General features: G+C 34.0%; 1 protein-coding gene across 1 annotated transcript in view; it reads left to right on the forward strand.

The window, feature by feature from the left end:
* The window catches only part of LOC135126318 (homeobox protein Nkx-2.1), a 44,512-nt gene that overhangs the window by 9,884 nt on the left and 10,842 nt on the right, over positions 1-23,786 (forward strand). Inside the window, exons 3-5 of the mRNA XM_064052279.1 lie at positions 7,470-7,630; positions 7,834-7,929; positions 21,486-21,572. Of these exons, the coding sequence (XP_063908349.1) occupies positions 7,470-7,630; positions 7,834-7,929; positions 21,486-21,572 (344 nt within the window). The remainder of the gene's footprint in view (positions 1-7,469; positions 7,631-7,833; positions 7,930-21,485; positions 21,573-23,786) is intronic.

The raw sequence follows: 23,786 nt of genomic DNA on the forward strand, positions 1-23,786 counted from the left end.
ATCTCAGGGGCTCCAATCGTTTCATATTTTTTAGAGAATATTAAGAATCTCAGGGACTCCGGTCGTTTCATTTTTTTTTAAGAACATTAAGAATCTCGGGGGTTCCGGTCGTTCCATTTTTTAAAGAACATAAAAAATCTCAGGAACCCTGGTCTTTCCATTTTTTTTAACAATATTAAGAATCTCAGGGGTCCCGGCCGTTTCATTTTTTAGAGAACATTAAAAATCTCAGGGGCTCCAATCGTTTCATATTTTTTAGAGAATATTAAGAATCTCAGGGACTCCGGTCGTTTCATTTTTTTTTAAGAACATTAAGAATCTCAGGGGTCCCGGTCGTTCCATTTTTTAGAGAACATTAAAAATCTCAGGGGCTCCAATCGTTTCATATTTTTTAGAGAATATTAAGAATCTCAGGGACTCCGGTCGTTTCATTTTTTTTTAAGAACATTAAGAATCTCGGGGGTTCCGGTCGTTCCATTTTTTAAAGAACATAAAAAATCTCAGGAACCCTGGTCTTTCCATTTTTTTTAACAATATTAAGAATCTCAGGGGTCCCGGCCGTTTCATTTTTTAAAGAACATTAAGAAAATCAGGGGCTCCGGTCGTTCCATTTTTTAGAGAACATTAAGAATCTCAGGGACTCCGGTCGTTTTATTTTGAAGTAATTTTCACAATCTCAGGAGTCCCGATCGTTCCATTTTTTTTTTTTTAAGAACACTAAGAATCTCAGGGACACCAGTCATTTCGTTTTTTAAAGAACATCAAGAATCTCAGGGGTCCCGATCGTTTCATTTTTTAAAGAACATTAAAAATCTCAGGGGCTCCGGTCGTTTCATTTTTTAAAGAACATTAAGAATCTCAGGGGCCCCGGTCGTTTCATATTTTTTAGAGAATACTGAGAATCTCAGGGACTCCGGTCGTTTCATTTTTTTTTAAGAACATTAAGAATCTCGGGGTTCCGGTCGTTTTATTTTTTAAAGAAAATGCATAAAGAATCTCAGGAGCTCTGGTCTTTGCATTTTTTTAAAGAACATTAAGAATCTCAGAGGCTCCGGTCGATTTATGTTTTAAAGAATATTAAAAATGTCAGGGACTCCGGTCATTTCATTTTTTAAAGAACATCAAGAATCTCAGGGGTCCCGGTCGTTCCATTTTTTAGAGAACGTTAAGAATCTCAGGGGCTCCAATCGTTTCATTATTTTTAGAGAATATTGAGAATCTTAGGGACTCCGGTCGTTTCATTTTTTTTTTAAGAACATTAAGAATCTCGGGAGTTCCGGTCGTTTCATTTTTTAAAGAACATAAAAAATCTCAGGAGCCCTGGTCTTTCCATTTTTTTTTAACAATATTAAGAATCACAGGGGTCCCGGCCGTTTCATTTTTTAAAGAACATTAAGAAACTCAGGGGCTCCGGTCGTTCCATTTTTTTAGAGAACATTAAGAATCTCAGGGACTCCGGTCGTTTTATTTTGAAGTAATTTTACACAATCTCAGGAGTCCCGATCGTTTCATTTTTTTTTTAAGAACACTAAGAATCTCAGGGACTCCGGTCATTTCATTTTTTAAAGAACATCAAGAATCTGAGGGGTTCCGGTCGTTTCATTTTTTAAAGAACATTAAAAATCTCAAGGGCTCCGGTCGTTTCATTTTTTAAAGAACATTAAGAATCTCAGGGGCCCCGGTCGTTTCATATTTTTTAGAGAATACTGAGAATCTCAGGGACTCCGGTCGTTTCATTTTCTTTTAAGAACATTAAGAATCTCGGGGTTCCGGTCGTTTTATTTTTTAAAGAACATGCATAAAGAATCTCAGGAGCCCTGGTCTTTCCATTTTTTTAAAGAATATTAAGAATCTCAGAGGCTCCGGTCGATTTATGTTTTAAAGAATATTAAAAATGTCAGGGACTCCGGTCATTTCATTTTTTAAAGAACATCAAGAATCTCAGGGGTCCCGGTCGTTCCATTTTTTAGAGAACGTTAAGAATCTCAGGGGCTCCAATCGTTTCATATTTTTTAGAGAATATTGAGAATCTCAGGAACTCCGGTCGTTTCATTTTTTTTTTAAGAACATTAAGAATCTCAGGAGTTCCGGTCGTTTCATTTTTTAAAGAACATAAAAAATCTCAGGAGCCCTGGTCTTTCCATTTTTTTTTTAACAATATTAAGAATCACAGGGGTCCCGGCCGTTTCATTTTTTAAAGAACATTAAGAAACTCAGGGGCTCCGGTCGTTCCATTTTTTAGAGAACATTAAGAATCTCAGGGACTCCGGTCGTTTTATTTTGAAGTAATTTTACACAATCTCAGGAGTCCCGATCGTTTCATTTTTTTTTTTTAAGAACACTAAGAATCTCAGGGACTCCGGTCATTTCATTTTTTAAAGAACATCAAGAATCTGAGGGGTTCCGGTCGTTTCATTTTTTAAAGAACATTAAAAATCTCAAGGGCTCCGGTCGTTTCATTTTTTAAAGAACATTAAGAATCTCAGGGGCTCCAATCGTTTCAGATTTTTTAGAGAATATTGAGAATCTCAGGGACTCCGGTCGTTTCTTTTTTTTTTTTAAGAACATTAAGAATCTCGGGAGTTCCGGTCGTTTCATTTTTTAAAGAACATAAAAAATCTCAGGAGCCCTGGTCTCTCCATTTTTTTTTAACAATATTAAGAATCACAGGGGTCCCGGCCGTTTCATTTTTTAAAGAACATTAAGAAACTCAGGGGCTCCGGTCGTTCCATTTTTTAGAGAACATTAAGAATCTCAGGGACTCCGGTCGTTTTATTTTGAAGTAATTTTACACAATCTCAGGAGTCCCAATCGTTTCATTTTTTTTTTTTAAGAACACTAAGAATCTCAGGGACTCCGGTCATTTCATTTTTTAAAGAACATCAAGAATCTGAGGGGTTCCGGTCATTTCATTTTTTAAAGAACATCAAGAATCTCAGGGGTCCCGGTCGTTCCATTTTTTAGAGAACGTTAAGAATCTCAGGGGCTCCAATCGTTTCATTATTTTTAGAGAATATTGAGAATCTCAGGGACTCCGGTCGTTTCATTTTTTTTTTAAGAACATTAAGAATCTCGGGAGTTCCGGTCGTTTCATTTTTTAAAGAACACAAAAAATCTCAGGAGCCCTGGTCTTTCCATTTTTTTTTAACAATATTAAGAATCACAGGGGTCCCGGCCGTTTCATTTTTTAAAGAACATTAAGAAACTCAGGGGCTCCGGTCGTTCCATTTTTTAGAGAACATTAAGAATCTCAGGGACTCCGGTCGTTTTATTTTGAAGTAATTTTACACAATCTCAGGAGTCCCGATCGTTTCATTTTTTTTTTTTTAAGAACACTAAGAATCTCAGGGACTCCGGTCATTTCATTTTTTAAAGAACATCAAGAATCTGAGGGGTTCCGGTCGTTTCATTTTTTAAAGAACATTAAAAATCTCAAGGGCTCCGGTCGTTTCATTTTTTAAAGAACATTAAGAATCTCAGGGGCTCCAATCGTTTCATATTTTTTAGAGAATATTGAGAATCTCAGGGACTCCGGTCGTTTCTTTTTTTTTTAAGAACATTAAGAATCTCGGGAGTTCCGGTCGTTTCATTTTTTAAAGAACATAAAAAATCTCAGGAGCCCTGGTCTTTCCATTTTTTTTTAACAATATTAAGAATCACAGGGGTCCCGGCCGTTTCATTTTTTAAAGAACATTAAGAAACTCAGGGGCTCCGGTCGTTCCATTTTTTAGAGAACATTAAGAATCTCAGGGACTCCGGTCGTTTTATTTTGAAGTAATTTTACACAATCTCAGGAGTCCCAATCGTTTCATTTTTTTTTTTTGAAGAACACTAAGAATCTCAGGGACTCCGGTCATTTCATTTTTTAAAGAACATCAAGAATCTCAGGGGTTCCGGTCGTTTCATTTTTTAAAGAACATTAAAAATCTCAAGGGCTCCGGTCGTTTCATTTTTTAAAGAACATTAAGAATCTTAGGGGCCCCGGTCGTTTCATATTTTTTAGAGAATACTGAGAATCTCAGGGACTCCGGTCGTTTCATTTTTTTTTTTAAGAACATTAAGAATCTCGGGGGTTCCGGTCGTTTTATTTTTTAAAGAACATGCATAAAGAATCTCAGGAGCCCTGGTCTTTCCATTTTTTTAAAGAATATTAAGAATCTCAGAGGCTCCGGTCGATTTATGTTTTAAAGAATATTAAAAATGTCAGGGACTCCGGTCATTTTATTTTTTAAAGAACATCAAGAATCTCAGGGGTTCCGGTCGTTTCATTTTTTAAAGAACATTAAAAATCTCAAGGGCTCCGGTCGTTTCATTTTTTAAAGAACATTAAGAATCTCAGGGGCCCCGGTCGTTTCATATTTTTTAGAGAATACTGAGAATCTTAGGAACTCCGGTCGTTTCATTTTTTTTTAAGAACATTAAGAATCTCGGGGGCTCCAATCGTTTCATATTTTTTAGAGAATATTAAGAATCTCAGGGACTCCGGTCGTTTCATTTTTTTTTTAAGAATATTAAGAATCTCAGGGACTCAGGTCGTTTTATTTTTTAAAGAACATTAAGAATCTCAGGGGCTCCAGTCGTTTCATTTTTTAAAGAACATTAAGAATCTCAGGGGCTCCGGTCGTTTCATTTTTTAATGAAAATCAAGAATCTCAGGGGCTCCGGTCGTTTCATTTTTTAAAGAACACTAAGAATCTCAGGGACTCCGGTCATTTCATTTTTTAAAGAACATCAAGAATCTGAGGGGTTCCGGTCGTTTCATTTTTTAAAGAACATTAAAAATCTCAAGGGCTCCGGTCGTTTCATTTTTTAAAGAACATTAAGAATCTCAGGGGCTCCAATCGTTTCATATTTTTTAGAGAATATTGAGAACCTCAGGGACTCCGGTCGTTTCTTTTTTTTTTAAGAACATCAAGAATCTCGGGAGTTCCGGTCGTTTCATTTTTTAAAGAACATAAAAAATCTCAGGAGCCCTGGTCTTTCCATTTTTTTTTAACAATAGGGTAAATGTGTACAAGAGTACGCACTTAGTGTAAAACTGTCAATAACTTTTTAATTATTTTGGATAGACAAATTTTATGACATGGGTTCGTCATATACATGTTTAGAGATCAGATATACTTAATTGTACGTCCCAAGACCACTATATTTTAAGAGTAATTTCAATTTTTGTCAAGATGTGTAAATCCGCACTCTTAGACAGTCCACTGCACAAGAGTGCGCACTTGAACGCTTATGAGTGCGCATTACATTTTATGAAAAAAATCTTTATTTCTAAGGTGAAAATAAATAGGGACAAGTGACTACAGACTACACATACAACGGGATCCATATTTCTTCGTACTCTACGGGTCTTGAAATTCGAGAAAACGTAAAAGTAGAGAGTCGGTCGACGGACTCGATCACAATACTTCATTCGCTTACGCTCAGGAAGTAAAAATTAAAAAACAAACATCACCATAACCACCACCACACAACTTGAGAAGCAGTACAAAGTAGTAGAGTTAAATAATTCATTATAGTAGATATCATATGTATCTATAAGACTACGTATCGCAAGTATTGCGCACTCTTGTACATTTGTACATAACCTAATGTTTTCAAAGTTAAAAGCTTTTGATGTATAGAAAGTATAAAACTGCTAGTGTATAACGACACCTTAAAAGTTACAGCTAATGAACATTATTACTGTAAAATAAAAGAACTGGTACGTACCTTACAAAAAACTAAAACTATGAGCTGTAAAAATTACATCCACACAACGCGTAAACATAAAATCGTCAGTACGATCAAACTATAAACTATATACAGGTCACTGTTGCACCTTTATCTCAAGTTTAGCATTTGATTGTGAATGGTATAACTTCATCTTACCCAGATGGCACTAATAAGCAGAAATCATCAGTGCGTACTCTTATACATATGCGCACTCTTGTACACATTTACCCTATTAAGAATCACAGGGGTCCCGGCCGTTTCATTTTTTAAAGAACATTAAGAAACTCAGGGGCTCCGGTCGTTCCATTTTTTAGAGAACATTAAGAATCTCAGGGACTCCGGTCGTTTTATTTTGAAGTAATTTTACACAATCTCAGGAGTCCCAATCGTTTCATTTTTTTTTTTTGAAGAACACTAAGAATCTCAGGGACTCCGGTCATTTCATTTTTTAAAGAACATCAAGAATCTCAGGGGTTCCGGTCGTTTCATTTTTTAAAGAACATTAAAAATCTCAAGGGCTCCGGTCGTTTCATTTTTTAAAGAACATTAAGAATCTTAGGGGCCCCGGTCGTTTCATATTTTTTAGAGAATACTGAGAATCTCAGGGACTCCGGTCGTTTCATTTTTTTTTTTAAGAACATTAAGAATCTCGGGGGTTCCGGTCGTTTTATTTTTTAAAGAACATGCATAAAGAATCTCAGGAGCCCTGGTCTTTCCATTTTTTTAAAGAATATTAAGAATCTCAGAGGCTCCGGTCGATTTATGTTTTAAAGAATATTAAAAATGTCAGGGACTCCGGTCATTTTATTTTTTAAAGAACATCAAGAATCTCAGGGGTTCCGGTCGTTTCATTTTTTAAAGAACATTAAAAATCTCAAGGGCTCCGGTCGTTTCATTTTTTAAAGAACATTAAGAATCTCAGGGGCCCCGGTCGTTTCATATTTTTTAGAGAATACTGAGAATCTTAGGAACTCCGGTCGTTTCATTTTTTTTTAAGAACATTAAGAATCTCGGGGGCTCCAATCGTTTCATATTTTTTAGAGAATATTAAGAATCTCAGGGACTCCGGTCGTTTCATTTTTTTTTTAAGAATATTAAGAATCTCAGGGACTCAGGTCGTTTTATTTTTTAAAGAACATTAAGAATCTCAGGGGCTCCAGTCGTTTCATTTTTTAAAGAACATTAAGAATCTCAGGGGCTCCGGTCGTTTCATTTTTTAATGAAAATCAAGAATCTCAGGGGCTCCGGTCGTTTCATTTTTTAAAGAACACTAAGAATCTCAGGGGCTCCAGTCGTTTCATTTTTTAAAGAACATTAAGAATCTCAGGGGCCCCGGTCTTTCCACATTTTTTAAAGAATATTAAGAATCTCAGGGGTCCCGATCGTTTCATTTTTAAAATATTTCAAAGAATCTCGTAGGTTCCTTATTTGATTTTAAAATAACTTTAAAAAGCCTCAGAGGCTCCCCGCGCTTCATTTGTGAAATAATTTAAAGAATCTCAGGTCAAATCACATCGAGTCAAATTTAACATGGTAAATATTGTCAAATGTCTGTCTTTACATGTAAAATCCCCTATTATATACTTTTTTCGCCACTTTTAATTACAGTGTAGCAGATCGACTACGACCAGCAAATCTTCCGACTGAAATAAAATCAAGCATCAAGTGTTCCGAATTTCAGTAATTAATCTCTACAGAGAGAGCTTTCATTACGATTCAACTTTGTACCAACTTAATCCTTAATTTTGCAGTCTCCCGCCTCATGGGCAGCTCGGCCTCCGCCGCCAACATGGGCCACGGTCTCAACACCGGCATGCCCGGGCTGGGCGCATGCGCCATGCCCGACTCCAAGCCCATGCAGTTCCCCTTGGCTCAGCGGCGGAAGAGGCGGGTCCTCTTCACCCAAGCGCAGGTACGACACTTGTTGGTCGCCGTCCCCGCCCCGCCCCGGCCGCGGCCCGCCCGTCGCCGACATTCCACCGGGGCCGAGAATTATTTTGCTGGCGACGGTGCGGTGCCGTCCGTGGCCGTGGGACACCTCACTTTTGCCCTTATTTTCTGCGATCTTGCGATGATGGAAAGACTGCGGTGTGACGGTGATGGGTGGTGTTGCAGGTGTACGAGCTGGAGAGGAGGTTCAAGCAGCAGAAGTATCTGTCGGCGCCGGAAAGGGAGCACTTGGCGTCGCTTATACATCTCACGCCTACGCAGGTGAGTGCGGTTGATGGGCGAGGAGGGCGAGGAGGACGCTAGTTTTGGGTGTAGTGGAACGGGGGTGTTCTGATAGATAGTGGAAAACGGTTTCTAGGGAAAATTATTTTCGGGTGTAATATTACATATTAAGAGTGGGATTATGCAAGAAAAATTTTTTTTTTTCGTTTCTGGTGGCTAAATATCTTGTATATGTTTCAAACGTTAGAAAAATAATACCTAGACGATAGAATAATTTTAGCTTTCATACATTTCTCAAATATGTATATTTATTGATCGGCAATTTATCTGTTAAAATACACCATAGGGAAGATTAAATGGGAGTAAGTTATCAACGTAACTACAGAAATAAGCAATGAATAATGACAAGAGGAATAAAGGTTAAATCTCAAATGTCAAAAAATTCAAATTATTTAATTAGTACAAGTGAGGTTATGTGTGAAAGGAAACAAAAAAAAAATCTTAATTGTCATAGTCCACTTTGTAATTTGGATATTTTTGTCCTGTCATTACGACGGACTTACTCTATGACGTTGTTCAGGACTGTTTATTGAGCAAAGAAAAGGTTTAATTTTTCTTTTCGATATTTCACCATATTTTAATTTACTACATTTGTTTGGTACATGAAATGGATAGAACTTTCATTAGGTAGGTATTCAGAAAAATTTTGGGAGTATCATGTCTTCATTTTATAATTTAACAAAACGTTAAAAATTGTTCAGAATGAATCTAACCATAGCGGCTAATTGTTCACCTTTTATTACTTAAACCGATATTTTGTTTTTGTAAGTGAAGGTCAAACTGGTGTACTTACACAACAAAAAAACAAAAAATGTAATAATTGTTTTCGAATTTAAACTTGTAAATTTAATGATGAGCCATTTTTTGATCACCTGTATATTAAGAGTTTTCTATTAAAAAAATATGTAGGTATCTGGACCTAATGTTGGTAATGTAATAAATATTCACACTGACTGAAATTTTTGAGATGTTATTACGAGTAATTTTAAAGTAAATTCCGATGTTGGTGGACATTAAAGTTGTGTATATTTTTTCTTATTTTGACGTAATTTTGTGAATTTTTCATTCCATTCTTTCTTTGTTAGCAAATTTTGTTTTTTTTTATATATACCTACCTATATAAAAAAGCAGATACTTTTTGAGAGTAGGTACACCTGGTGTTTTGTTTTTGAAGGAATTTGAAAGAACTTTAGAGTCCCTTGGTGTTTTATTTTCGAAGAAATTTATCTTTTAATTTAAGGGATCTCAAGTGGCTCCGTCGTTTAGTTTTTTAAATAATTTGGAAAAATTTTGAAGATCCACCGTCGTGGGTACCATATCTAAAAAAGTTTTAAAGATTTTCAAAGGCATCTGGTATTAGTTTTTGAAAGAATTTCGGACTCCCTTGATGTTTTATAATATTTGAAATAATTGAAAGAATCTCAGGGGTACCCAGTATTTTGTATTTGAAAAAACTTTTAAGCATCTTGGGAGACTTTGATGTTTCATTTTTAAGAGAATTTGAAAGAATCTTGGAATCTTGGTGTTTTATTTTTGAAAAAAATAAATAATCTAAGAAGCTCCCCGTCCTTTCAGTTTTGAAATAATTTTGAAGAATTTTGGAACTTCGGTCGGTTCATTTTTGAAAGAATGTTAAAGATTCTCAAGGGCACCTGGTGTTGATTTTTGAAAGAATTTTTGGCTATACATTATGATGTTTTACTTTGAAATAACTGAAATAATTTAAAGAATATCAGGGGCTCCTGTTGAAATTATTTATGGAATCCCAGGATCACTCCTTGTTAAGTTTTTTAAAGAATTTAAAGAATCTCAGGGGTGATGCCCAGTGTTTTGTATTTGAAAAAATTTTAAAGCATCTTGGGAGATATTGAAGTTTCGTTGAAAGAATTTTTAAATTCCCTAGTGTTCTATTTTTGAAAAAAATTCAAAAGTCTCAGGAGTTCCCATCGTTTAATTTTTGAAAATTTTTTATAAGTAATCACACATTTACCCAGTGTCTAAAGAATCTGAAACATCCATTGCTTTATTTTTGAAAGAATTTCGAGAATCTCAGGGAATCCTGGTGTTTTATATTTGAAATATTTAAAAAATTCCATGGGGCACCCCCGTTTCTTGGAGCCCTCTGGTGTTTTATTTTTGAAATAATTTTGCAAAATTTTGGAGTTCCCGTCCTTTCAATGTGTTTTATTTTTGGAAGAATTTGAAAGAATCTTGGACTCTCTTCGTCCTACTAAAAAGAAAAGAAAAAAATCTTAGAAGCGGCGGCCGTTTCATTTTGTAATAATTTTTAAAAATCTTGGGGTCTCTTGCTATTTTTTTTTTTCATTTAAAGCATCTCAAGTGATGCCTCCGTCGTTTAATTTTTGAAATAATTTGGAAGAATCTCAAGGGGATACTTACATTGCTTTATTTTTGAAAGAATTTCGGGACTCTCAGGGATTCCTGGTGTTTTATACTTATTTGAAATATTTAAAAAATCCTGTGGAGCACCCGTTTCTTGGAGTCCTCTGGTGATTTATTTTTGAAACAATTTTTCAAAATTTCGGAGTCCCCGTCCTTTCAATTTTGAAAGGATTTTAAATAATCTTGAGCTTCTGGTGTTTTATTTTTGGAAGAATTTGAAAGAATCTCAAGGATGTCCATTACTTTATTTTTTAAACACTTTCGAGAATCTCTGGGATACCTAGTGTTTTATATTTGAAATATTTAAAAAATCTTATGGGGCGCCCGTTTCTTGGAGTCCTCTGGTATTTTATTTTTGAAATAATTTTGCACAATTTTGGAGTCAATTGGAGAGTTCAATTTTGAAAGGATTTTAAATAATCTCGAGAGCCCCTGGTGTTTTATTTTTGGAAGAATTTGAAAGAAACTTGGACTCTCTTGGTGTTTTACTAAACAGAAAAGAAAAAAAATCTCAGAAGCTAGGGCCGTTTTATTTTGAAATAAATTTTAAAAATCTTGAGATCTCTGGAAGTTTTTTTTTATTTAAAGAATTTCAAGTGCGTCCGTGTTTTAATTTTTGAAATAAATCGGAAGAATCTTGAAGGCCTCCGTAATACCATATTTGAAAGGGCTTTAAAGATTTTCAAAGACATCTGATGGTATTGGTTTTTGAAAGAACTTTGAGGTCCATTGGTGCTTTATATTTGAAATAATTGAAAAAATCTCTGGGGCTCTTGTGGAAATTATTTAGGTATAGAATCCAACATCTAGGGAGACGTTGGTATTTGAATGAAAAAGAATTTGAACGAATCTTGGAATCCCCTGGTGTTTTATCTATGAAAACATTTAAATAATCAAAGGCACTTTTTTTTGTTTTTGGAAGAATTTGAAAAAATCTTCGGTTCCTTTGGTGTTTTATTTTTGGTAAAAAGAAAAATTAAAAAATAATAATATTTCCGGTATAGTTTAATTTTGAAATCATTTTAAAAAATTCTGGAACCCCTGGTGTCTTATTTTAAGAAAAATTAAAAAATCGTAGGAGTTCCCGTCGTTTCATTTTTGAAACAAAATTGTAAATAATTTTGAAGGCATTTGATCTTTTTTTTTTTGGAAAAAATTGAAAGAATTTTCTGCTCCTTTGATGTTTTATTTTTTGTAAAAAGAAAAATTAAAGAATATTAATGTTTCCGATATAGTTTCATTTTGAAATCAATCTAAAAAATCTTGGGACCCCTGGTGTCTTATTTTCAAACAAATTTTAAAAATCTTAAGAATTCCAGTCGTTTCATTTTTGAAATAATTTTAATAATCTTGAAGGCATTTGATGTTTTGTTTTTGGAATGATTTGAAAAATTCTTGGGCTCCTATGATGTTTTTTTTTTTTGGTAAAAAAAATTAAAGAAAAATAATATCTTCGGTATAGTTTCATTTTGAACTCATTTCAAAAAATCCTGCGACCCGTGGTGTCTTATTTTTTGAATAATTTAAAAAATCGTAGGAGTTCCCGTCGTTTCATTTTTGAAATAATTTTAATAATCTTCAGAGCATTTGATGTTTTCTTTTTGGAAAAAATTGAAAGAATTTTTGGCTCCTTTGGTGTTTTATTTTTTGTAAAAAGAAAAATTAAAGAATATTAATGTTTCCGATATAGTTTCATTTTGAAATCAATCTAAAAAATCTTGGGACCCCTGGTGTCTTATTTTCAAAAAAAATTTAAAAATCTTAAGAATTCCAGCATTTCATTTTTGAAATAATTTTAATAATCTTGAAGGCATTTCATCTTTTATTTTTGGAAGAATTTGAAAGAATCTTGAGCTCCTTAGGTGTTTTATTTTTGGTAACAAGAAAAATTGAAAATTAATGTCTCCGCTATAGTTTCATTTTGAAAGCATTCTAAAAAATCGTGGGATCTCTGGTGTCTTATTTTCGAAAAAATTTTAAAAACCTTAAGAATTCCAGTCGTCTCATTTTTGAAATAATTTTAATAATCTTGAAGGCATTTGATGTTTTGTTTTTGGAAGAATTTGAAAAAATCTTGAGCTCTCTTAGTGTTGTATTAAAAAATATAATAATAATAATATAAAATCTCAGGTGGTCCCGCCATTTTATTTAGAAATAATTTTAAAGGATCTTAGGGGTTCAGGCTTTTTTATTTTGAAGCAATTTTAAAGAATCCCACGGGTTCCTGGTGGTTTCTTTTTGAAATAATGAAAAAAATCTCAGGGGCCCCGGTCAATTTATTTTTAAATAATTTTAAACAATAAATCACCACGAGCTTCTGAGATTCTTTAAATTAAAAAAAAAAGGCAAACACACGAGCGTCTGAGATTTTCTAAAATTAGTTCAAAATAAAACGACCTAAGCCTTTTTAAAAATGAAGCACCAGAAATCCCTGACAATTTTTAGATTTTCAAAAAAAAAGAAAATTAACGAAATCGTCCATTTTTATTTTAAATCTAAAATGCTAGTATAGTTTAAATGCACAATATTTTTTTGGGATTAGTGGCCAGTTCGAATCTGGAACCGTTCTGAAATGGTAAAGTGATTCACGAAAATTTTGGACTTCCTAGGTTTTTTAAAACAGGGTTCTTTACTAATTCGAATCTTTCAAGTACGAATCTGAGTTCAAAATTGACTTACAGAGTTTCCTGAATTTTTTAATTTAAGCCTCCTTTAGTAATGAAGGACTAAATGACGTATTTTCATTTTAAAATCCCTTGGAAGAAATGAAAGCGATCTAGAGTCGATTCGCTTGAAAATTTATTTGTGAAATCTGAAAAAAAAATCACTAATTTGATTAAATTTTCAACGAAGAAAATTATGAATTCTCAAAAAAATAATAATCGTAACATAATAAATTAAAATTTTATTCGGAATTTTACCATCCTTTGTTATTTTACTCCAAACGACAGTCTAGAAACTAAAAATTTGAAAAGAACTAAATTTCTTCTGCCAGTTGGAGCTGACACAGTTGAACACCGCCAAAACCCGCCCCTTATCATCCCCCATCAATAAAAACCTCATCCGATAACACCATCTCTCGCATCGCGTCATCCGCCAGAAAAGCCAAATTTGTCGCATCAGTTGTCGGCCATGGCACTCTTCCTCCCGAGCGAGGGTCGTCTCTTTATCTAGCCCGGTGGTGTTCGGTGTGTATGTAACAAATTGGGGACGTCGTCCGCTCCATACATACATGATTGCGTTAGACTCGCCCCCGGGGCTATTTCCAAACAGCCAGTTACCATCAAACCGAATTAGTGCGCCGCAGCCCCGTGCGAATGGGGTGGTTTTCATCGACCAGACTTTCAAGTAGGTATTGTGGAAACCAGCTGTCGCCATTGCGTTCGACAAACGGCAAAAAAATGCGCCATGCGCACGCCGGCTTGCATGCCGCTTTCGCGATTAATTGCAATTTAATTACGGGCCGGACCGTGATTAAATTAGTGCGGGACGTGCATTCGGAGAGTAAATATTTCGACTGCAGGTCTGTGGGGAGATGGGGGAGATGCTTGGAGGGGAAAAGGTATTTAATTGGTTTTTGGAAGGATGCGGATGCTTAAAATATACTTAGTACTTAACAAATAACGTTCAAATTCCATTCTCGTTTCATTAAACAGATAATCATTTTAACGTACCTATCTCCATTTATGAAATAATCATTTAGTAAGAGTATCGAAAATGAGCTTTGAACTGCTGAAATCCTACAACGAAGATTAAATCAGTATAACTCGAGTAATTATAGAACTGGAAGTAAGAAATTTTTCTATCATGTCATCTGAATTATTCAAAAATAAAACGCCAGGAGAGCGTCTGCGATTCTGTAAATTCTTTAAAAATGCAGCTTCAAGAAGCCCTGAGATTCTCTAAATTATTTAAAAAATAAAACACCGGGAATCCCTAAGATTTGTTAAAATAATTTCAAATAAAATACCGGGACCCCTCTGATACGAAATACCATGTGACCGTGAGAATCTTTAACACTCTTTCAAAAGTGATACAACGGGGTGTGTCCAAGATTCTTCAAAATTATTTCAAAATAAAACGAGCTGAGATTCTTTAAATTAAAAAACAAAATAAAATATTTTTTGAAGAATATAAAGAGTTTCAGGAGCCCCGACCGTTTCATTTTTTTTTTTTTTAGAATTTAAAGAATCTCGGATGCTCCGGTTCTTTCTTTTTTCAAGAATTTAAAGAGTCTCAGGAACCCAGTCATTCTATTTTAAAGTATCTATTTTAAAAAAAATCTCAGGGGCCCCTGGTATTTAATTTTTGAAAAAATATAAAGAATCTCAGGAAGTCCCTGTTTCATTTTTCATTTGTTCTTTTTTTTTGAGAATTTAAGGTATTTTAAAGGCCGCGGTTATTTTATTCTGAAATAATTTTAAAGAATCTCAAGGGCGGTCATTTCATTTTTTACAGATATTAAAAAATCTCAGATCGCTTTATTTTTTAAAGAATTTAAAGAATCTCAGAGCTCCCGGTCATTTCATTTAGGTATGCAAAGAATTTAAAGATTTAATTTTCTAAAAGATTTAAAGAACCTCAGAGATTCCTGTTGTTTTATTATTTAAAGGATTTAAAGAATCTCAAGGGTCCCGGTCATTGCAATTTTTTTAAGAATTAAAGTCTCAGGGGCCCCAGTGGTTTTATATTTTAAAGCTTCATTTTTCTAAAGAATTTTGAAGAATCGCAGTAGTCCCGGTCCCCTCATTTTTTTAAAGAATTTAAAGAGTCTCGGAGGCCCCGATCGTTTCATTTTTTTTTTAATTTAAATAATCTTGGGGGTCCCGGTCCTTTCTTTTTTTAAGAATCGAAAGAGTCTCAGAAGCCCCAGTCGTTTTATGTTAAAGTGATTTTAAACAACTCAGGAGGTTCTGGTGTTTCATTTTTTTTTTTTTTTTGAGAATTTAAGAACTTTTAAAGGCCCCGATCATTTTGTTTTAAAATAATTTTGAATAACTTCTGGAGATCCTAGTCTTTCATTTTTCTAAAGAATTTAAAGTGTGTCAACAGCCCCGATCGTTTTATTTTGAAATATGGACTTTTAAAGAATCTTAGGGGCTCCTGGTGTTTTATGTTTTAAAGATTTTAAAGAATTTCAGATCGCTTTATTTTTTAAAGAATTTAAAGAATCTCAGAGCTCCCGGTCATTTCATTTATGCAAAGAATTTAAAAAATCTCAGGAGAGCCCATCCTTTAATTTTTTAAAAGATTTAAAGAACCTCAGGGATCCCAGTTGTTTCATTATTTAGGGGATTTAAAGATTCTCTTGGTTTTATTGCGAAATAACTTTAAAGAATCTCTGGGGTCCCTGGTGTTTCATTTTTCTACAGAATTTAAAGAATCCCAAGATTCCCGGTCCCCTCATTTTTAAGGAATTTAAAGAATCTCGGGGCCTCTGGTTCTTTCTTTTTTTTAAGAATTGGAAGAATCTCAGGAGCTCCAGTTGTTTTATATTAAAGTAATTTTAAAAAATCTCAGGGGCTCCCGGTGTTTAATTTAAAGTATCTGAGGAGGTCCTGGTGTTTCATTTTTTGAGAATTTAAGGAATTTAAAGGTAATTTTATTTTAAAATAATTTTGAAGAACCTCAGAAGATCCTGGTGTTTCATTTTTTAAAGAATATAAAGAATCTCAGGGGTTCCGGTCGTTACATTTTTTAAAGATTTTAAAGAATTTCAGATGGCTCTTTTTAAAGAATTTAAGGAATCTCAGAGCTCCCGGTCATTTTATTTATGCAAAGAATTTAAAGAGTTTCATGAGTCATTTATTTTTTTTTTTAAGATTTAAAGAACTCCAGGAGATTCTGGTGTTTCATTTTTTTGAAGAATTTAAAGAATCTCAGGAGCCCCAATCGTTTTACTTTGAAGTAATTTTAAAGAATCTCATATGTTTCTGGTGTTTCATTTTGTAAAGAATTTAAAGAGATTCAGAGGCCCCGATCGTTTCATTTTCTTTTAGCATTTAAACAATCTAGGGTGCTCCGGTCCTTTCTTAAAAGAAAAAATCTCAGAAGCTCCTGGTACTTAATTCTTGAAATAATGTAAAGAAACAAATCTCAGGAGATCCCCGTGTTTCATTAAGAATTTAAAGAAATTCAAAGGTCCCAGTTATTTTTATTTTTATTTTTTATTTGACAACAATTTCGAAGAACCTCAGGAGATCCTGATGGTGTTAATTTTTTTTATTTAAAAAATCTCATGGACTCCTGATGGTGTTCTGTTTTTTAAAGAATATAAAGAATCTCAGGGGATCAGGTCGTTTCAATATTTAAATAATTTAAAGAATCTGACGATCTCGGGTCCTTTTATTTTGAAATATGTAATTTTAAAAAATTTCAGGGGCGGTCATATAATTTTTTAAAGTTTTTAAAGAATCTCAGACAGATTTATTTTTTAAAGAATTTAAGAAATCTCAGAGCTCTCGGTCATTTCATTTATGCAAAGAATTTATAGAATCTCAGGAGTCCAGATCTTTTAGTTTTTTTTTTTTTTTAGATTTAAACAACCTCAGGGATCTCTGTTATTTCATTATTTAAAGGATTTTAAGAATCTCAGGGGTTGCGGTCGTTGCATTTTTTTTTTAGAATTAAAAAGTTTCAAGGGCTCCAATGGTCTTATATTTTAAAGAGTTTAAAGAGTCTCGGAGGCCCCGATCATTTATTATTATTTTTTTAATTTAAAGAATCTCGGGCGCTCCGGTCTTTCTTTGTTTAAGAATTTAAAGAGTCTCAGAAGCCCCAGTCGTTTTATTTTAAAGTGATTTTAAAAATCTCAGAGGCTTTTGGTATTTAGTTTAAAGAATCTCAAGAGGTCCCGATGTTTCATTCTTTTGAAAATTTAAGGACTTTTAAAAGGCCCGGTGATTTTATTTTAAAATAAATTTGAACAACCTCAGGAGATCCTGGTGTTTCACTTTTTAAGCAATTTAAAGAATCTCAGAGCCCCACTCGTTTTATTCTGAAATAATTTTAAGAATCTCTGGGGTTCCTGGTGCTTAATTTTTTAAAGAATATAAAGAATCTCAAGGGTTCCGGTCGTTTCAATTTTTAAAGAACTTAAAGAACCTCAAGAGACCTGTTTTATGTTAAAATGTGTAATTTTAAAAGATCCAAAGGCGGTCATTTAATTTTTTAAACTATTTAAAAAATCTCAGGGGTGGTCATTTACTTTTTTAAAGACTTAAAGAATCACAGGGATCTCACTTGTTTCATTATTTAAAAAATTTAAAGATTCTCAGAGCCTCGGTCATTTTATTCCGAAATAACTTTAAAGAATCTCTATATAAATTTAAAGAATCTCAGAAACTTCTGGTGTTTTTTTTTTTTTTTTTTAATTTACAGAATCTCAGGGGCAGTCATTTAATTTTTGAAAGATTTTAAACAATTTCACATCGCTTTATTTTATAGAGAATTTAAGGAATCTCAGAGCTCCCGGTCATTTCATTTATGCAAAAAATTTACAGAATCTTGGGAGTGCCAGTTATTTAATTTTTAAAAGATTTAAAGAACCTCAGGGATCCCAGTTGTTTAATTAAAGATTTTAAAAAATCTCAAGGGTGTCGGTCGTTGCATTTTGTTTTTAAGAATTTAAAGAGTCTCAGGGGCCCCAGTGGTTTTATATTTTAAAGAATTTAAATAATCTCAGGTTCCGGTCGCTTCATTTTTCTAAAGAATTTAAAGAATCGCAGAGGTTCCGGTCCGCTCATTTTTTTAAAGAATTTAAAGAGTCTCAGAGGCCACGACCTTTTTTTTTAATTGAAAGAGTCTCAGTGGCTGCTGGTGCTTAATTTTTTTGAGAATTTAAAGAATCTCAGGGGTTCCAGTCGTTGTATTTTGAAATATGTAATTTTAAAGAATCTCAGGGACCCCTGATATCTTTTTTTTTTTAATTTAAAGAATCTTAGAGCTCGCGGTCATTTAATTTTTTAAAAGATTTAAAATATCTCAGGGATCCCAGTTGTTTCATTATTTAAAGGATTTGAAGAATCTCAAGGGTCCCGATCATTACATTTTTCTTAGGGAATTAAAAAGTCTCAGGGGCCCCAGTGGTTTTATATTTTAAATAATTTAAGAATCTCAGAGGTTCCGGTTGCTTCATTTTTTTAAAGAATTAAAAAAATCTTGGGGGCTCCGGTCCTTCCTTTTTTTGAATTGAAAGTGTCTCACGAGCTCCAGCCTTTTCATATTAAAGTGATTTTAAAAAATTTCAGGAGCCTCTGGTGTTTAATTTAAAAAATCTCAGGAGGTCCTGGTGTTTAATTTTTTTGAGAGTTTAAGGACTTTTAAAGGCCTGGGTCAATTTGTTTTAAAATAATTTTGAAGAACTTCTGGAGATCCTGGTGTTTCATTTTTTAAAGAATATAAAGGATCTCAGGGGCCGTCATTTAATTTTTGAAGATTTTAAAGAATCTCAGATCGTTTTATTTTTTTAAAGAATTTAAGGAATCTCAGAGCTCCCGGTCATTTGATTTATGCAGTGAATTTAAAGAATCTCAGGAGTCTCGGTCATTGAATTTTTTAAAAGATTTAAAGTATCTCAAGGATCTCAAGGGTTCCAATCATTGCATTTTTTTTAAGAATTAAAAAGTCTCAGAAGCCGCAGTGGTTTTATATTTTAAAGAATTTAAGAATCTCAGATGTTCCGGTTGCTTAATTTTTTTTAAGCATTTAAAGAATCTCGAAGGCCCCGACGTTTCATTATTTTTTTTTTTTAGAATTTAAAAAATCTTAGGGGGTCCGGTCCTTCCTTTTTTTGAAGAATTCAAAGAGTCTCACGAACTCCAGTCTTTTTATATTAAAGTTTAAAAAATCTCAGGGGCCCCTGGTGTTAATGTAAAGAATCTCAGGAGATTCCGGTGTTTAATTTTTTAAATAATATAAAGAATTTCAGGGGTACCGCTCGAATCTTTTTTTAAAGAATTTAAAGAATCTCAGGGGCGGTAATTTAATTTTAAAAAATTTTAAAGAATCTCAGATCGTTTTATTTTTTAAAGGATTTATGGAATCTCAGGACCCTCGGTCATTGAATTTTTTAAAAGATTTTAAAGTATCTCAGGAATCCCAGTTGTTTCATTTTTTAAAGAATATAAATAAAGAATCTCAGGAGTCCCGGTCTTTTCATTTTTTAAAGAATATAAAGAATCTCATCAAGAATCTCGGCCGTGTCATTTTTAAAGAATAATAAGAATCTCAGGGGCTCCTGGTAGCTTATTTTTGAAATAATTTAAAGAATCTCAGGGGTCCCAATCGCTTCATTTTTTACAGAATATAAAGAATCTCATGAGCTCCGGTCGTTTCATTTTTTAAAAATATAAATAATCTCAGAGCTTCCGGTTGCTTCCTTTATGTAATGAATTTAAAGAATCTCAGGAGCCCCAGTTGTTTTACTTTAAAGTTATTTTAAAAAATCTCAGAATTTTTTAAGAAATTAAGGACTTTTAAGGGCCCCGATCATTTTATTTTAAAATAATTTTGCAGAACCTCAGGAGATTCTGGTGTTTCAATTTTTTAATGAATTTAAAGCATCTGAAGGCACTGGTCGTTTTATTTTGAAATATGTATCTAATTTTAAAGAATCTCAGGGACTCGTGGTGGTTTATTTTTTTAAGAATTAAAAAATCTCAGGGCTCTCAGTCGTTGTAATTTTTTCTAAGAACTTAAAAAATCGCAGGAACTCCAGTCGTTTTATTTTTTAAAGAATTTCAAGAATCTCAGAAGTTCCGGTCGTTTTATTTTTGAAGAATTGAATGAATCTCAGGGGAGCCAGTCGTTTAATATTTTAAAAAATTTAAAGAATCTCAGAGGTTCCGGTCATTTCATTTTTCTAAAGAATTTAAAGATTTGCAAGATCCTGGCCGTCTCATTTTTTTTTTTAATTTAAGAGTCTCAGGAGCCCCAGTCTACTTAATTTAAACAATCTCAGGAAGTCCCATATTGTTCCTTTTTTTAACAGTTTAAGGAATTTTAAGGGTACTGATCATTTTATTTTAAAAATTTTGAAGCTGCTCAGAATATCCAGATGCTTCACTTTTTTTTTAATTAAAGAATCTCAAGAGATCCCCTGGCCGTGAATAACAACAAAACTTTAAATGCTTGCCAACTTTATGAAATTTTTAAAAGCATTGTATACACATTTGACTACGAGTACTTTTAAAATAAAAATCTTCGATTTCGTTAATTTTCTGCATATTTTTGTTTGTAACTGCGGCAAATTTACTCATAAAAATCATGTACTTAACAACCCTTGTATAAAACAGGGTAAAATTGCATTTATTTTTCACAGCGCAGCTGTCAGCCTCCGTCAAATTATTAATTTCCATCTCCAACCCCTGTTTTTCCAAAAGCTTACCCCCTCCATCAAACCCGGTTATTATTTCTTAAACGGCGGTTAATTACCATAATCCCTATATGAGCGTCATAATCCGTCGCCGGGGGCCGGCAGCCGCCGTTAATTCCGGCTTAGGCCTCAAACTGTCAACACGCCGTCACCGGCAGCCGACACCTGGTGCGTGAGAATCGAGCCCTAATTTCCGAAGAAAGCTCCCAATTTAATTAGAAGAATCTCGGCGAAACCGGTCCTGTGTCGTTAGCGCGGGTAATTGAGGGTCGATGTGGGCGCGATGTGCATCCGCCCCAACGGGCGCATTCACGGCCCGACAAGTGCTGCTCCCGAAAACCCGCGTATGATCTCATAATTGGAAAAGAATTTATTCTTTTATGCGAGCCAGGGGATGCTTTGGGTTTATTTCCTGTTTGCGTAGTAATTGTGGGGTTGTTTGCGTGGATGGAGCGAAAAGCAGGAAAATGTAATTAAATGAAATTTCGGTCCGAGGTAAAGAAACTCGGTTTCTCGTCGACTTTCAAAAGGACTAAGATATGAAGTCGTGAAAGCTCCGTACGCAGCACACATGGTGGCTTCTTGAGGAGTAATTAATGTCTAAACACTCGCGACAACCTCCCGCTTCCTAATCGAGAACTCTTCAGCTTGTTGACATACTCTTGTGCTACTGGTTTAAAATGCGTGCTCGCCATATGGAGAAAGCGCGCGGTGTTTAATTAGCGGATTTTTTCTGATGGCGATTTTGTTGTTGCAGGTGAAAATCTGGTTCCAGAACCACCGGTACAAGTGCAAAAGACAAGCCAAAGAAAAGGCGATGGCCGAACAAAACCAACACAACCAGGTAAGGGGGCTTTCGGTTTCGACGCGGCTTTATGCGGGTAATCCTATAATAACACAAGAGATGTTTACATTTCATCGGGCTGGGAAAAAGGATTTGAAAGAAATTTAATTGGGGCAAATTCGGCTGCATTTTTTCGTCGATACACTTGTCGGGTCGGGTCTGAAGCTGGCTTTAACATCTGTAACCAAATTCTGAAAACTGTCAAAATTTACACGTATTTTAACGCTGAAAAAATTTGAGGATCATTGTTCGCTCATATGAAATTTTCCAATCGAAGCTTTCGAGAGGAGATAAAGTGGTGAAACCGTGGTTTCGTTGAGCACTTCCTATACATTTTTTTCAATTAATTGATTGAATAACAGCATGTTCCGGCGATAAATTTAAATATTCCGGCAGTCTGTGTTTTTAATTTTAAAATCATCATTGTTGCTTTGTTGTGATGCGCGAAAAAAATCAACATTGGAAAAATAATTCTCATTTTTCGAAAGTACGGTCAACTAGATAACAGTGCATTTTTCAAAAAAGTTTTTGTAATCTAGTCTTTCAAATATCCAATAAAATGCTAGTATTTATATTAAAAACAAATATCCGTGATAACATCAAAGAACCGTCAGTAAAAATAAATGGACCCACTAGAGAGTTTTGGACTTTTTTGAAATATTGTAAAAGGGTCTATTCGCAAACGACTAGTTTCATTTTTTCTCGACGTTTTATGACCTCTAGAGCATGAAAAAATAGGTCCCACATTCCTGTTTATCGTCCAGGTCGATTTTTACTTTCCGAGAGTAAGCTAATTATCCCCACCAACAATTTGATGACGTTATCTCCAAAATTTATAATTAATTTTTTTTAATTTTATAAATTAAGATACTCTTGTACTTGTGGTGTGTGAATCCGTGTCAAATTTTCACCCTTGACATCCAGAACATTTAGAAAAAAATTAAAACTGAATAGAATAATTGCAGTATAACTTTCTTTACCCCCTTTTTATTTTCTCAGAGGGCATGGCGTTTACCAAAATCAGTCTTATCTTAGCAAGTACTAGCCCCGCCCACCCACCCTCTATTTTCTCAGAGAGTATGGCATTTGCCAAAATCAGTCTTGTCTGAGTAAGTACTAGCCCCGCCCACCCGCCCCTATCTTCTCAGAGGATATGTCATTTGCCAAAATAAGACTTATCTTAGTAAGTACTAGCAAGTACTACCCTCTGTGGGTGGGGCTAGTACTTGTTAACATAAGTCTTATTTTGGCAAATGACATATTTTCTAATAAAATAGGGGGCGGGTGGGTGGGGCTAGTACTTGGTGAGATAAGACTGATTTTGGCAAATCACATATCTTTTAAGAAAAGAAAGGGTGGGTGGGTGGGGCTAGTACTTGGTAAGAAAAGACTGATTTTGGCAAATCACATATCTTCTAAGAAAAGAGAGGGTGGGTGGGTGGGGCTAGTACCTGATAAGATAAAACTGATTTTGGCAAATGACATATCATCTGAGAAAAGAGGGGGCGGGTGGGCGGGTGACTAGTACTTGGTAAGATAAGACTAATATAGGGGCAAAATCAGTTTTTTACAACATTAGTTGTAAAAACTTGTTAAATTTAAAGGTGTTAAATATGATGAGTTTTTACTTGTGATTTATCATTGCATTCATATTTTTAAATTTGCTTATACAGGTGGCTCAAAAAAATTAATGAATGTGTGAATTTATTTTATTGATTACACAGAGTATTCTGTTTTTAAGTAACATACAACTTAGATTTTTTTACGCAACTCCCTATATATTTATTTACTTTTTTTTTCCTTCCGAGGATTTATAACTACAGTTTATTTTTGAAATTTTGATGCGATGTTGTCATGTTATTCAAATTTTCTTAACATTTTTATTTTTAAACTGTGTCTTACAATATTTTGTGAAACGATAATTAAAAGTAGTCGGTTTGTTGTGGCGTCAATCAAATCAGTTCTAAAACTTAAAAAAAAACCTGATTTTATTATTATTATTATATTATTTTTTTATATAAATACTCTGTATAATTTCATAAAATAAACCTATTGTTACTTTTTGTGAGCCCATTACCCAATGCCCAAAAAGAAATTTCAAGAAAATTAGAATAAACGTGGCAACGTCGCACCAGAATTTCATAACTAAACTGTGGTTGGAAAACCTAAGAACAGATCAATTAAAAGTTGTGTATTACCAACGACTTCAAACTA

The sequence above is a fragment of the Zophobas morio genome, unplaced genomic scaffold (assembly GCF_036711695.1).
Source record: "Zophobas morio isolate AGI-343-1 ecotype UQ-CSIRO unplaced genomic scaffold, CSIRO_AGI_Zmor_V1 ptg000010l, whole genome shotgun sequence".
NCBI lineage: Eukaryota > Metazoa > Arthropoda > Insecta > Coleoptera > Tenebrionidae > Zophobas > Zophobas morio.